Source organism: Empidonax traillii, unplaced genomic scaffold (assembly GCF_003031625.1).
Source record: "Empidonax traillii isolate 1590-97213 ecotype Southwest subspecies unplaced genomic scaffold, ASM303162v1 scaffold650:size632282, whole genome shotgun sequence".
Taxonomy (NCBI): Eukaryota; Metazoa; Chordata; class Aves; order Passeriformes; family Tyrannidae; genus Empidonax; species Empidonax traillii.
This window is the reverse complement of record NW_020955843.1, coordinates 551,268-563,114: the sequence shown is the minus strand read 5'-3', so window position 1 is coordinate 563,114 and position 11,847 is coordinate 551,268. Positions and strand designations below refer to the sequence as shown.

The 11,847-nt window shown below is 38.6% G+C and overlaps 1 protein-coding gene across 1 annotated transcript; it reads left to right on the top strand.

Moving 5' to 3' along the window:
• The first annotated feature begins 350 nt into the window (after positions 1-350).
• SLC7A9 (solute carrier family 7 member 9) lies at positions 351-11,116 on the top strand. Its single transcript, XM_027899214.1, has 13 exons — positions 351-624; positions 811-937; positions 2,078-2,225; positions 3,127-3,369; positions 3,790-3,915; positions 4,247-4,346; positions 5,567-5,611; positions 5,944-6,067; positions 7,425-7,528; positions 8,363-8,459; positions 8,964-9,113; positions 9,675-9,849; positions 10,705-11,116. Exons 2-13 carry the CDS (start codon positions 833-835, stop codon positions 10,767-10,769), a joined length of 1,482 nt encoding a protein of 493 aa, XP_027755015.1. The 5' UTR covers positions 351-624; positions 811-832; the 3' UTR covers positions 10,770-11,116.
• Positions 11,117-11,847: the final 731 nt, after the last annotated feature.

The window sequence follows — 11,847 nt, the reverse complement described above, 5'->3', positions numbered from 1 at the left end:
ACCCCAACTTAAGTTCCCTAAACATCACTGTCTGTAAATCTACAAAATGACCGTCAACATTCAGATTCTAATAGTTACAGTTGCAGGGTCTTGGAAGAGAAGAGACTTTAGACTGAATCCACTTTTGAGACTCAGGACCTGACCTGATGCATTTCCTTCGCTATCCCAGGTTGTATTTTAGGCAAACACAAGGGCAAACAAGCAAAACCCTCACAGGAGGGGAAAAAAAAATCACGAGTTTAAATGTGAAAACAAACTGTTTACATTCTAATTTTTAACAGGACAAAACACTGAGTGGAAGACACCCACTCTGGCTCAACACGGAGAAGATGGAGACTATTAAGGCAAAGAGCTGCTGATTAGACAACTGCAGCAGCCCACACTTGGTTTAGCAGATGCTTGTGCTCGGTTTACCCTCCAAGGAACTGAGACAAGACCTAATTTAATGAAAATCAGAAAGAAGGTCTCCTAGATAAGAAGAAAGCAGACTGGCTTCTGGGAGAAAGATAAAATCTGACCGGACCGGTGGAGGAATTCAAGGGAGAACTGGCTATAAAAGCTCGATCGTTCCAGTGAGGATATTCTGGAAGCTGAATGTAACCCGACACAGGCATTCCCTGCCAGGTGGGTACCAGGAAAATCCAGAGCAAGTGGTGGTTGGATGAAAGTCCTTTTGCCTCTGTGTGCCCTCCCCCCCTTTTTTTTTTAATTATTCCAGCAATATTTTACCTACAGTATTTTGGACCCACATACATCAGCCAAACTCCAGTTGTTTGTGCTGGAGCTGAGATTTTGGTTTTATTTCCATAGAGATTTCAACCAGAAAAACCAAATGGGTGAAGAAAGCTTGAGGAAAAGAAAAGGAGGGGACAAAGGAAGAGAGGACACACAGTCCATTCAGAGTCATGAACCCCAAAAGACGAACCTACAAAAACAGGCAAAGCTTTTTCTTTTCCCTCTTTGGTCCGTGTGTGAGGGGCTGGCAGAGGGAGGCAGAAGTGGGTATTTGTGCACAAAACTCTCAAGTGATGTGCTAACAACTCAACTGCTTGGTTTACATTCTCAGAAACTGTTATTTACTGTAGTTAAAAAGCTCTGATACAAACCGATAGAAAACTGACAATATGTTTTAAGTCTTGGAAGTTATCAGATAGAAAAATAACTCCAAGTTGGTCAACTGAGGCACTTCACAAACTTTTCTGTTTCGACGTGTAGTTCTCAGGGGTTGCAGTGGGTTGTTGAGTTCATTGTTTCTGAATGTTTCTTAATGTCTACAGCCATGAAATAGGCACTGGTACTCAAAGGTGGAAATCTATCTCTCCCCAAAAATCAGAGATGCCTTAGACAACATTTGTGTCACCTGCTTTCAGGAGGGGTTGGAATTCCTCTTTAAATTTAAGAAGCCTGCAAAAAGATTCTTTATGTGGTTTTACTTTGGTGCCAAGACTGGAAAAAAAAATACTGATACTATTAGAGTAGCCATAATATCAGGAAAAAATAAGTGCCTGGCACTTGTTTTAGCAGGACATGCCTCAAGTTTCAGGTGTTTCAGGTAACGTGTGGGTCACTGGCAAAGTCAGCAGAACACGATCTTACACGATCTTATCACCACCCATAAGTATAGAGATAATTTCTGTGCACAAGGAGAGGGAAACAACTGCTCAACGACAAAAAATGGACTCCACCTATAAAAGACAATTTCTGAAGCATAGAAAATTCGGAATTGATCAAGTGCTCATAAAAGAATTCCGGTGTTTAGTCAGAGGAAAGGGGAAGTTCACCTGTACAAGGTTTGATCTGAGACTCATGTAATGCAAAAGGCAGTTTAATAAAAGAAATAAACAGGTAGGCAAAATACAAATAGGGGTAGTTTTGAAAACAGCAGAGGTTTGAAAATAGCACATGATTCACAGGCATCTTGGAAAGAAAAGTGAAACTTCATAAAAGAGTTTAATAAATTTCTTTCTAGAACCTATATGTTAATAGCTGATAAAAATAAGTCAGTAAGGACAATTATTGTAGTTCTATGATACTGAACTAGAAATTACTTACACAAAACATCTCGTTTCATGTCCAGGTGGGCCTCATCAGTGGAATCTGTATGATTGTGGGGACCATTATTGGGTCAGGTATCTTCGTTTCTCCAAAATCAGTCCTTGCCAATGTGGAAGCTGTGGGTCCTTGTTTAACCATCTGGGCAGCCTGTGGAGTTCTGGCCACCTTAGGTAAAGGAGAATCTGAATCTTTGCCTAAATCTTTGTATCTACTGCTTCTGCAGATGGCTCTGATTTCACAAATTAGCTAAAATCAATTAAATACTGATGTAGATATGCATAGCAGCACGGGGCCATAAATTTAAAATGTGCTGATTATAAAAGATAAATTAAGTTTTTAAAATTGCAAATCACACTCTCAATTTATTTTGAAATCAACTTTTAGTTTTGCTGGCTCCATCCACTGACTTTAATGGACAATATTCTTCTACTTAAATCACTGGCAAAATGAGACATTTCCTGGCAGTGAGCTGGGTGTTTCTACTACTTTTCTACTTGTGTAATTCTAATTCTATTATCTGAAAATTTAGCACTAAGCACCTCCAAATATTTCAAGAAGTACAACATTGAGCATTTTATCAGGGGACACAGCACACAGAAAAAGCTTAATGCAAGATGTCAGATACAGCAATAGATCTGGAAGTGTCCCTGTATTTAATGTTGAGCTTAGCAGATGTGTTACTTCAAAATTGTGCAAGTCTGTTTTTTATTGGTTTCCAAAAGGAATGTCAGCCAGGGCAGTTCTCACTTAAATGCTTCTTACGGTGTTGGTTTCTTAAACAGAAATCTAATATGAAATGAGAATGTTTGTGCTGGGTTTGGCCAAGTCTTAAACATCACTAGTAGGAATTTTTGGACTGTACCTTATTAATTCCAAGGTGTTTTTTTTCAATTGCTCAATTAAAATTTGATTGTGCCCATAGGGTAAAACATCCAGAAACACGAAGAGGTTAATGATGCACCGTAGATATCAATTTCCTTAACTTTTCTACCCATTAAAAAGCGACCATGTGTTCTAGCCAGTCCCAGGCTAAAAAGGGCACGACCTCAACCCGCTTTTCCCGTGTCTCAGGTGCCCTTTGCTTTGCCGAGCTCGGCACGATGATCACGAAATCTGGAGGAGAATATCCTTACCTCATGGAGGCCTTCGGCCCCATTCCAGCATTCCTGTTTTCCTGGACGAGTTTGCTGGTGACCAAACCCAGCTCCTTCGCCATCATCTGCCTCAGCTTCGCAGAATACGCCTCGGCTCCGTTTTTCCCGGGCTGTGACCCGCCCCAGGCTGTTATCAAGTGTCTCGCAGCAGCAGCCATCGGTAAGAGCCCTACTTTTTAAAGACACACCAACGACATAGGAAAAGGGTCAGTTTAAAAATGGTTTGTTCCCAGTATGAGGTTTTTTTTTTTTATCCTTTATTAAGATAGGTACAACTGTAGAATGAATCTCTAGCAGAAAAGGAAGAAATAATAAGCTATGTCTGTACTTATTAGAATGCTTCAATGTATCATTTTGCCAAAGGTGGTATCAAAATCTAATTCACAAAAAGTGTTTTTCCCCACTATTTTGCAAGTTATCCAAACATAGTATGTTAAAAACTCTATATAACATAGGCAGAGAGTGAGGAAAAAGCAGTACAGTATTTAAGGGGAGGGGGGTGTGTTTAGAGTCAAAAAGGCAACCTTTCTTTCAATTCTGACAAATTGAATGCAAAAATTCCTCATTTTCTCTCTTTCAGTGGTAATTACCATTGTGAATTCACTGAGTGTGAAGCTGGGGAGTTACCTCCAGAATTTTCTCACGGCTGCTAAAATGATCATTGTCACAATCATTATTGTAAGTGGCATTGTTCTCCTTGCACAAGGTAATCAAACATACATTCCCTGAAAAAATTCATTTAGCTTCTGCTATGAGCATTAATAGATTCCCCACTAGTGGAAGTGGCACAGTAATAAGGCACAGCCCCAAATCTCTTTATTCAGGGTTTTAGTTCTGCATCTCTTGGTAATTTCTTTTAGAGAGGGGGGTTGGGTGGGAAATGCAACACTCCAGATCAATTAATACCAAAAGGTATTAGTTGATGCTAACAGTGAGAAGGTTAAAAACATGACAAAGATAATGGAATATTTCTTCATCTGATGGGGATTACAAGAATTAGTTTCAGCACTGACCAGTAACCTACATCTTATTTGCAGGAAAAACTGAAAACTTCAAAGATTCTTTCAAGGACAGTAAAATTTCTATCAGCTCTATCAGTCTGGCATTTTACAATGGACTCTGGGCATATGATGGATGGTAAGGAATCTTTACTAACCTTCAAGTTATGGTTTACCAGCCTTTAACCAGTTTACTCTCTCCCTGTTGAACTCTGGAAAAGTTAACATTGACTTGTTATTAAGAATCTCATGATGAATTTTGGAAAAACAACACCATTGGTTAAAACTCCCCGAACACTCCACCCCCTTTTATTGGTTCTTTATTAGGGAAAGAAATTATTCTGGATCCTGAAAGGACCGACTGCTTTATACTTCACGTTGTGGTAATGAGGGAAATATAACCCAATTTAGTTCCACTGTCTCTCCCTACAGGTTACCCCATCAAATTCCACTTCTTGGGAAATATGTAGTGGTGTTTGATTAGTACAACAGCACATAGAACATTGTACCTGAAGTCATAAGGCTCAGCTTCCAGATTTTTTCCTTAGGGAATGTCAGTTGGCCCAGGGCTCTGTTGGCACAAATTCATCAATGCTATTCTTAAATGTTCAAGCTGGAAAAGTTTCCATATAGGTCTGTATTTTGGAAGGAATATATATATTTACATATAACTTATGTATATTTATATATATATAATACCATAGACTTATATATATAAAAACAATTCCCATTTAAAAGCTTTGAAAACTGAATTTATTTTTAAATAGATGACTCTTTCAGGTTGTATTTCCAAGCTTGAGTGCCTCAACTCAAGCATGTAAATCTGCTAATGCAGACATTCGTGTGGACTTTTTAAGGGGGCAAAGAATCTGGTGACTAAATAAATGTTTGCATATGTAACACCAGGCACTAACACTTGAAAATTTGCCTTTTGAACTGTAAACAAGCATCTCTTCACGTTTTTAGAGTGGAGGAGTAAAAACCTCGTTTCAATCTGGCCTACATGCTCTGGCAAAAATTATTTGAAAAGACTCAGGTACTGCAAAGCTTGAAGTTAAAAGGCAACCTTGTAAATCTGAGACTTCTGCCGAATTTCCCTTTCATGGACATTTTATCCAATATCTCAAACTCTCAGAGATAATGGGGACAGAGATGGTGAATCAAGAGGCTGGCATTTGGATGAGAAGCTCCCATAGGTTTTGTCCTGAGTTTTCCCACTTAAAAAGATTGGTTATAGTGGTTTGGGGTTTGTTTTTAACTGAAAAGGAAAAAAGCAATAACATAAAATAACACCTGACCTATTAGTATAGAAATATTTAAACAACAGACTGCTAAAATCTTGAATGTGTTTCCTTCCAGGAATCAACTCAATTACATCACAGAAGAACTTAAAAATCCTTACAGGTATGAAAACACTTTTGTTATTGGCAAAATTCAAACACTCAGTATTTTTCTACAAGCAAGCATATACTTTGAGTTGTTTTTTTTTAACAAAGCAGAGATTATTCAAGGTTTGAGCACTAATAGACAAGGCTAATTTGCATGTATTACAGCCTTTGTGTTTCTGCATAAATGTCTATTTTTATAATCCTGATTTCCATAGCTCTGCAGTAAAAAAAAAAAAAGTAAATAGACTTTAAGAGTACATATGGCAAAGAAGGAGTCCACAGTTTACTATGACAACTGTAGCAGTGATGCAGCAATGCTGATGGGGTCTTAACTTTTGCATTCTTTAGAAATCTACCACTCTCTATAATTATTGGGATCCCCCTGGTGACGGTTTGTTACGTTCTGATAAACGTTTCCTATTTCACCGTCATGACTTCAACGGAACTCCTGCAGTCCCAGGCAGTTGCTGTGGTAAGCCACTTTCTTTTGTAATAGAGCATCTCCAGAAGGCTGTGTGCAAATCATGAAGTTCCTCCTTAGGAACCTGGAATTCTTCTTAAGCTACACTAAATTCCAGTCTAAGTCATCAGTGTCACCTTTTCATCCCCCCCCCCCGCCCCGTTATCTGCTGTCATTTCTTACTCTAAGATTTCGGTAATGTTTAATTTCAACAGCAGTTCTGTCATATCCCAATCGGGGGAAAAAAGAAAAAGGGAGCAAAACAAGGCAGCGTTCAGCTAAGGGTTTGTAAACACTGCAGCTCAGGGGGCTCCCCACAGGCATCAAAAAGATGGAAAGAGAAATAACATCTGACAGTTGCTTTGCCCTTTTCGGCGTTTCCAGTATTTCTGAGGAAGAGGCACATGCCAAATGACAGTAGATCAAAGTTTGTTGTTCTGGAGATAACAGCCATAATTCACTTCCACCTTATTCCTTTTGTTAGTTCCCCCCCCCCCCTTAACAAATCTGAAAAATACAATTTTTACATCATTTACATATGCTATTCTAGGTAAAATTAAAGATGGCATATTTCTGAAATCTTAAAAAAATACACCTGTCCCCTCAGTTCCACTCAGTAAATTTTCCATGAGACACCTGTCTGTGAAACAGCTGCTGAGGTCACGCAGCAATTGTTACGTTTTGGGGGAAAACAAAGAGTATGTGACAAGCACACAAAATACAGCCTAGCAGAGTGAAGTAAAGTAATGCTGAAATATTTAAAAGTGAAAGCTTTTAAAATTCAGATCTTCTGTGCATTCCAGTATCTGGTTTGCAGCAGGAGGTACAGCAATGCACGTCTCAAATTATATCTTGTTTAAGAACCAGTCCTCTTCAACACACCCTTAAATTTACAATCTGAACAAAACTATCCTCTAGCACTGAGCTCATCAGACTAAACTAACAGTGTGTCAGATCTGGCACTGAGCAAGAGGACAGAGGGGTCTCTACAGCTGTGAGTATCCTTTGAAACAGCACTGGTGCCAGAGCTGTGCAAAAACAAAGTTCTCTTTATGCCTGACTTACTAAAAATAAAAAAAAAAAATAAAGTTACCGACCCCCCCACCTAAAAACGCAAAACCTTCCTGTCAAAAACATTTCAATTCAAATTCATTTGCAGTAGAGCAACGTACCTAGATGTCCAACATTACTGAATATACTTAAAGTATAGGTGTATATATATATATAATATACCTAACTATATTATATATATATCATATATACACACACTATATATATACACAATATACATATATATATATAGATAAAATATACCTAAGTATAGGTTGTTAAAATGACAAAAGTGACCCATTTTCCTCCCCTATCCCAGACATTTGGAGACAGAGTCCTTTATCCAGCCTCGTGGATAGTTCCTCTCTTTGTGGTATTTTCTACAATTGGATCTGCCAATGGGACCTGTTTTACTGCAGGCAGGTGAGTTCCTGTTCTAAATATTTTCAAAGGACAGTTTTTGAAGGATGGAAAAAGTTATATTCACATTTTTGTACCCACACACATAATGACATTCTTCCCATCCACATTATACAAAACGTAATTTAAAAATACCTGTAAATCTGGCTCTATTGTTTAGTTTTCAGAAAAACAGTGGCTATTCAGGTTTCACAAATTAGAAAATAAGATCCCATTCTTAATTTAAAGCAGGTATAGTACAGAAGGGTGTTCTCACCTCTCATCAATTTTTAAGCTGAGAATGAAACAGTTAAAAATTACCAGTAAGAACATGACCTCACCAGTAAAGGTAAAGGAAACTGAAATGAGAAGCTGTTCCTTTCTATCAGTTGTTCAATGCTTCCATTTACTATTCAAAATACTTTAAAATTTCAAATGCAGCTGAAAGCAACAAAGCTGTACAAACCATTTTGTGACAAAAGGCTGTCGAAGTAGCTTTTTGATAAGAAGCAAATGAAAAAGGAATTAGTTAATTAAAAGGGACACAGTAGGTAGCATTCCCACCAAATAATTTTCTATTAAATGTGCAAACTAATGATTCTGAAATTAGTTTCACATTTACTATTTTAATACCGGTTAAGAATCAGCTTCTAGCTCACTGCTTTAATACTGACCATTTCCCTTATTTCAAACCACTGCAAAACTACTGAAAAAGGAACTACTGACAAAATTATAGCCAGATTGTAGCCACACAATAAAACAAACCTGAAAAATGGATGCTACTCACCTATTTTTTAGTAATGCCACTTAAAATCTGGGTGCCACACTAACGACATCTGCTTGTTTTTCTTTTGTCAGACTCGTTTATGTTGCAGGCCGGGAGGGGCACATGCTGAAGGTGTTGTCTTACATCAGTGTTAAACGTTTAACACCAGCCCCTGCCATCATGTTTTATGTAAGTTTATATTCTGAGCACAGAGAAATTACCAACAAAAATTCCTCCCTACCCTGTTTCCTCCACGTAAGAATGCACTTATATCTCACTAAAACAGATTCTAGTCTGTAAATACGTTTAAAAAACAAATCCAGAGCATCTTGGGGGTTTTTTATTTTACCCATTTATCTTCAGGGCATAACAAGATATATTCAAATCCCAGGAACATTAAAAACCTAAACACACATTTAGTATCTTCACTTCAAGGTAAGCAGTCAACAATAAAACAGATCAATGCATAGAAATCATAAATCTCTTGACTTAAAATGGAATAAGACTGCACACAGAATAACCGTGTTCTGACAGGATGTGCTCACAGCCTTTAAAGGTGCTGCAAGACACTCCCACTCCAGTGTTTAATCAAAACCATTCACACTTTGGAACACTAAGCACCTGTAATGGCTCATAAGTAACACACAGCCTTGTTCTACGATAGACTACACTAATTTTTGTTTTCCTTTTTAGGGGGCCATTGCTATTATTTATATTATCCCTGGTGACATTGAAACGCTCATAAATTATTTTAGCTTTGCTGTCTGGATATTTTATGGTCTGACGGTGTTGGCACTCATTGTCATGAGGTTTACAAGGAAGCAGCTTGAAAGACCTATCAAGGTAAGCTCATGGCTCCATGTGGCTTTTCCTCCATTCCCATAAATGCTGTAGCTGAACTCATCCTAATCATCTGGATATTTAAACAGCATCCTCGGGCAGACTCCTTTTTTTTTTTTTTTCCTCCCCTCAGCTGAAATGTAGCCATTTATCTGTAGTTATGCACCAGGACTGAGGGAAGAGTGCATAATGTTGATTTTCACTTGCACAAACCACAGGGCACGAGCCAAATTTCTGGGAATGGGAACCTGCAGACTACACTGAAAGAGTATCCCAAATAAGAGCCCTGGCCATTCCACTGGGGTTTGGTCCCAGATTCATTAAAATGCCCATTTTTTTTTTACACTGAAATTTGCAATATTGACAAAGAGATCTCAGCGAATTAGCAGAAGAGTTTTCTCCATCCATATTCTTGCCACTCTTTCAATCGCCCCCATCTGACTCCAGACATTTTAAAAGGAGAAAAAAAATGCATGAGGCAATGAAAGTATTTATTTCGCACAGGCAACTTGTGCCAGACCAGCAAAGGAGTGGAGAAGTGACTGTGTGTTCTGTGCCTTGCAGGTGCCCATCATCATTCCCGTCATAGTGACCCTGGTCTCCATTGTCCTGGTGTTGGCACCGATCATCAGCGCCCCTGAACTGGCCTATTTGTACTGTATTTTATTTATACTCAGTGGACTTATAGTTTATGCACTTTTTGTTCATTTTAAATTCAGCTGGGCCCAGAAAATATCAAGTAAGTACATCCCTCAAGCAGGCAGCTCAAGAGAACGTTTGCTAAGCTCGAGGGTAATTACTTTGATGAAACTCCTTGTCTGGTCCTGGGAAGGGAAGCAATTTCCCAAATGTGTATTGAGCTTCACTGAAGGCTCTATTTTACTCCTTCCTGTGAAAGAAAGGTCTGACTTGAGGAGAAATTAAATTTAATTCACAAAAAGGCAACACAGCACCGTAGCCGCACAAAGGAACTGAATTTTAAACTTAACAGAACTATTTAATCTGTAAAGTTATGGTTTTGATTATTTGTTTTTCAAAACACTGCTTCAGCCATTAGCTAGAGATTATAGCAGACATAAATTCTGCCTCCAAACACTGTTTTTGTTATACTTTCTAAAGTAAATGTTAACAGCATTACGATAAAAAAATAATCACAATGCTGAGTACAGTGAAAGCTGCAAGAACCCAGTGACTGTTATAAACTGATTTTTTTGCATAGTCTCCAAAGAAACTCCTTGTAATTATTTCGAGGAAGACAGGATACACAGGTTAATTGGAACTGGCTGAATGGAACAGGATTAGTAGTTCTGCAGACATTCAAACAATCCATCAGCTGTCTCTCCCGTCTCCTGGGATTATCAATTATAATGCACCTGTGCAATTAAAAGTATTATACCCTAATAAGAGAAAGTCTGAAAACCTGGAATGCTGTAGTTTGGATCTTTAGACTGTTTATATTCCCCACCTGTTATTTTTTAAATTTGAAATAGGAACAAAAAAAGACAACTACTCAGAAGGGTAATTTTCTCACTTAATAGTCTGAACTGAGTTATTGCTCTCTCATAAAGCCTCTAACAAGAACCTTTTTCCTCAGATCCCATCACTATGCACCTCCAGATGCTTTTGGAAGTTGTTCCAGCAGAGGAAGTTGCCACATGAAATATTTTCTTCCTACCAGATTGCTTTTCAGTGCTGTACTGGTTGAAGCAGACTCGATTTAGTTTGGCAGATATATATAAACTGTTATATGCTAAATTGTTACGTTCATACTGGTGTGTTATTTTTGCAACCCTTTAGTACTTGAAAACATTAAATATATATAATAAAAAAAAAAGATTTCTAAGAGAGATTACAGTATCCAGCAAAGCTGTTTTCGTTGTTTGCCAGGATGTTATAGTGTTTTGTTTTCTGCATGAAAATTACTCAAAATACAGAGGAGGAACTCTTCAGTTATGAAGGTGGCAAAACAGCAGCAAGAGTGTCAAGATGCTTTTGATGGGACTATGGAAAGCAGAACACAGCCCTTATCAACAGCTCCACAGAAAGCACAGATATCACATAACACCAGAGCAGCTCCCTCCGCAGCTTCTCAGACCAGCTGTCAAAAAGTTAAAGACTGAGGAAGTGGGAATCAAGTAAAAATGTAAAGCACAGTTGACAGAGGCTGATTTTTCATGAGTTGGTTGGTTTGTTTGTTTTTAGTTAAATTCAAACAAGATAAATCAACTAAAGCTTCATTTCTCAGCACCATCCAAGGTATGGAACAAGTAAACGCTACAGAATTTAGCCTTAGCATGAATGTGACTTTACAGAGATAACTATCATTGCAGAAACCCCCCCCACTTGGTAGCTGATGAAAATAAAATACAATAGATCCTACATAGATACCTAAGAAGCTTAAAGGCGCGTCCTGCCGAGTCTTTGTCTCCTTCTCCGTGTCCATCCACCTCGCTGGGTAACAGGTCTTCATCTCCTTTGTTATCCAAAAGCTCAGTAATTCCGGGCTCCTGCTGTATTTCAGTGTGCACTCACCCGGCTGGCATCAACCATCCTCATGCCCTTTGTTACCCAAAGGTTGGCAGTTCGGCTCCTGATCTCCTCCCACCCACAGCTGAATCTGCACCTCAATCTGCCTCTCAATCTGCAGCTCGCAGGCCGAGCTGCCTGGACCGGGTGTGTTCCTCAACACTTGAGTGGCTAAAGAACAGTTACAGGAAAGCAGACACACCACAAACAC

What these genes read in the sequence shown, in the direction of transcription:
- SLC7A9 (XM_027899214.1), top strand. Translation starts at nt 833, where the DNA reads ATGGGTGAAGAAAGCTTGAGGAAAAGAAAAGGAGGGGACAAAGGAAGA. An exon ending in GAACTTAAAAATCCTTACAG is followed by an intron (nt 5,612 to 5,943) that starts GTATGAAAACAC and finishes TGCATTCTTTAG; the next exon opens with AAATCTACCACTCTCTATAA. An exon ending in CCCCTGCCATCATGTTTTAT is followed by an intron (nt 8,460 to 8,963) that starts GTAAGTTTATAT and finishes TTTCCTTTTTAG; the next exon opens with GGGGCCATTGCTATTATTTA.